Source organism: Mustela nigripes, chromosome 13 (genome assembly GCF_022355385.1).
Source record: "Mustela nigripes isolate SB6536 chromosome 13, MUSNIG.SB6536, whole genome shotgun sequence".
In the NCBI taxonomy this organism is placed as follows: domain Eukaryota; kingdom Metazoa; phylum Chordata; class Mammalia; order Carnivora; family Mustelidae; genus Mustela; species Mustela nigripes.
Genome location: NC_081569.1, coordinates 57,082,569 through 57,084,316, shown reverse-complemented (window position 1 = coordinate 57,084,316; position 1,748 = coordinate 57,082,569). Strand labels below are relative to the sequence as shown.

The 1,748-nt window shown below is 44.1% G+C and overlaps 1 protein-coding gene across 1 annotated transcript; it reads left to right on the top strand.

Annotated features, from left to right (window-relative positions):
* The first annotated feature begins 743 nt into the window (after positions 1–743).
* Positions 744–1,443, top strand: LOC131998692 (serine/arginine-rich splicing factor 3-like). Its single transcript, XM_059371170.1, is given in 1 exon segment — positions 744–1,443. A coding segment is annotated over 1 exon segment (492 nt). The 5' UTR covers positions 744–849; the 3' UTR covers positions 1,342–1,443.
* Positions 1,444–1,748: the final 305 nt, after the last annotated feature.

Sequence of the window (1,748 nt, the reverse complement as noted above, 5' to 3'; positions counted from 1 at the left end):
GAAAAAAGATGGTCTCTTCAACAAATGGTGCTGGGAAGATTGGACAGCTATGTGTAGAAGAAGAAACTTGACCATTCTCTTATACCATACACAAAGATAAACTCATTGGATAAAAGACCTCAGCGTGAGGCAGGAATCTATCAAAATCCTGAGGAGAACATAGGCAGTAACCTCTTTGACATTGGCCATAGCAACTTCTTTCAAGATATGTCTCCAAAGGCAAAGGAAACAAAAGCAAAAATGAACTTTTAGGATTTCATCAAGATCAAAAGCTTCTGAACAGCAAAGGAAACAGTCAACAAAACAAAGAGGCAACCCACGGAATGGGAGAAGATACTCACAAATGACAGTACAGACAAAGGGCTGATATCCAAAATCTATAAAGAACTCCTCAACACAACACACATAAAACAGATAATGATGTCAAAAAATGGGCAGAAGACACGAACAGACATTTCTCCAAAGAAGACATACAAATGGCTAACAGACACATGAAAAAAATGTTCATCATCATTAGCCATCAGGGAGATTCAAATCAAAACCACATTGAGATACCACCTTACATGAGTTAGAATGGTCAAAATCAATAAGACAGTAAGCAACAAGTGTTGGAGAGGATGTGGAGACAGGGGAACGCTCTTACATTGTTGGTGGGAATGCAAGTTGGTACAGCCACTTTGGAAAACAGTGTGGAGATTCCTCAAGAAATTAAAAATAGAGCTACCCTGGCCATTTCTTGGACGCCGGGTCAGCGAGAGCATCTGCTGGAGCCGGGAGGGGTAGGAAGCGAAAAGACCCATCCGAGGGTGTGTTGATTTGAGCGTCAGCTTTCTAATCCACGATCTCGAAATGCATCGTGATTCCTGTCCATTGGACTGTAAGGTTTATGTAGGTAATCTTGGAAACAACAGTAACAAGACTGAATTGGAACGAGATTTTGGCTATTATGGACCACTCCGAAGTGTGTGGGTTGCTAGAAACCCTCCCGGCTTTGCTTTTGTTGAATTTGAAGATCCCCGAGATGCAGCCGATACTGTCCGAGAACTAGATGGGAGAACATTATGTGGCTGCTGAGTAAGAGTGGAACTCTCGAATGGTGAAAAGAGAAGTCGAAATCGTGGCCCACCTCCGTCTTGGGGTCGTCGCCCTCGAGATGATTATCGGAGAAGTCCTCCACCTCGCCGCAGATCTCCAAGACGGAGAAGCTTCTCCCGCAGCCAGAGCAGGTCCCTTTCTAGAGATAGGAGGAGAGAGAGATCCCTGTCTCAGGAGAGAAATCACAAGCCGTCCCGATCCTTTTCTAGGTCTCGTAGCCGATCTAGATCAAATGAAAGGAAATAGAAGACCAGTTTGCAAGAGGAGTGGTGTACAGGAAATAACTTCATTTGACAGGAGTATGTACAGAAAATTCAAGTTTTGTTTGCGACTTCATAAGCTTGGTGCATTTTTTTTTTTTAAAGATTTTATTTATTTATTTGTCAGAGAGAGAGCGAGCGAGACTGAGCACAGGCAAACAGAGTGGAAGGCAGAGTCAGAGGGAGAAGCAGGCTCCCTGCGGAGCAAGGAGCCTGATGTGGGACTCGATCCCAGAACGCTGGGATCATGACCTGAACCGAAGGCAGCTGCTTAGCCAACTGAGCCACCCAGGCGTCCCAAGCTTGGTGCATTTTTAAGATGTTTTAGCTGTTCACATTTGTTTGTCTCTTGGAACAGTGACACATAAAGATGTAATTCTCTATGATTTGAAT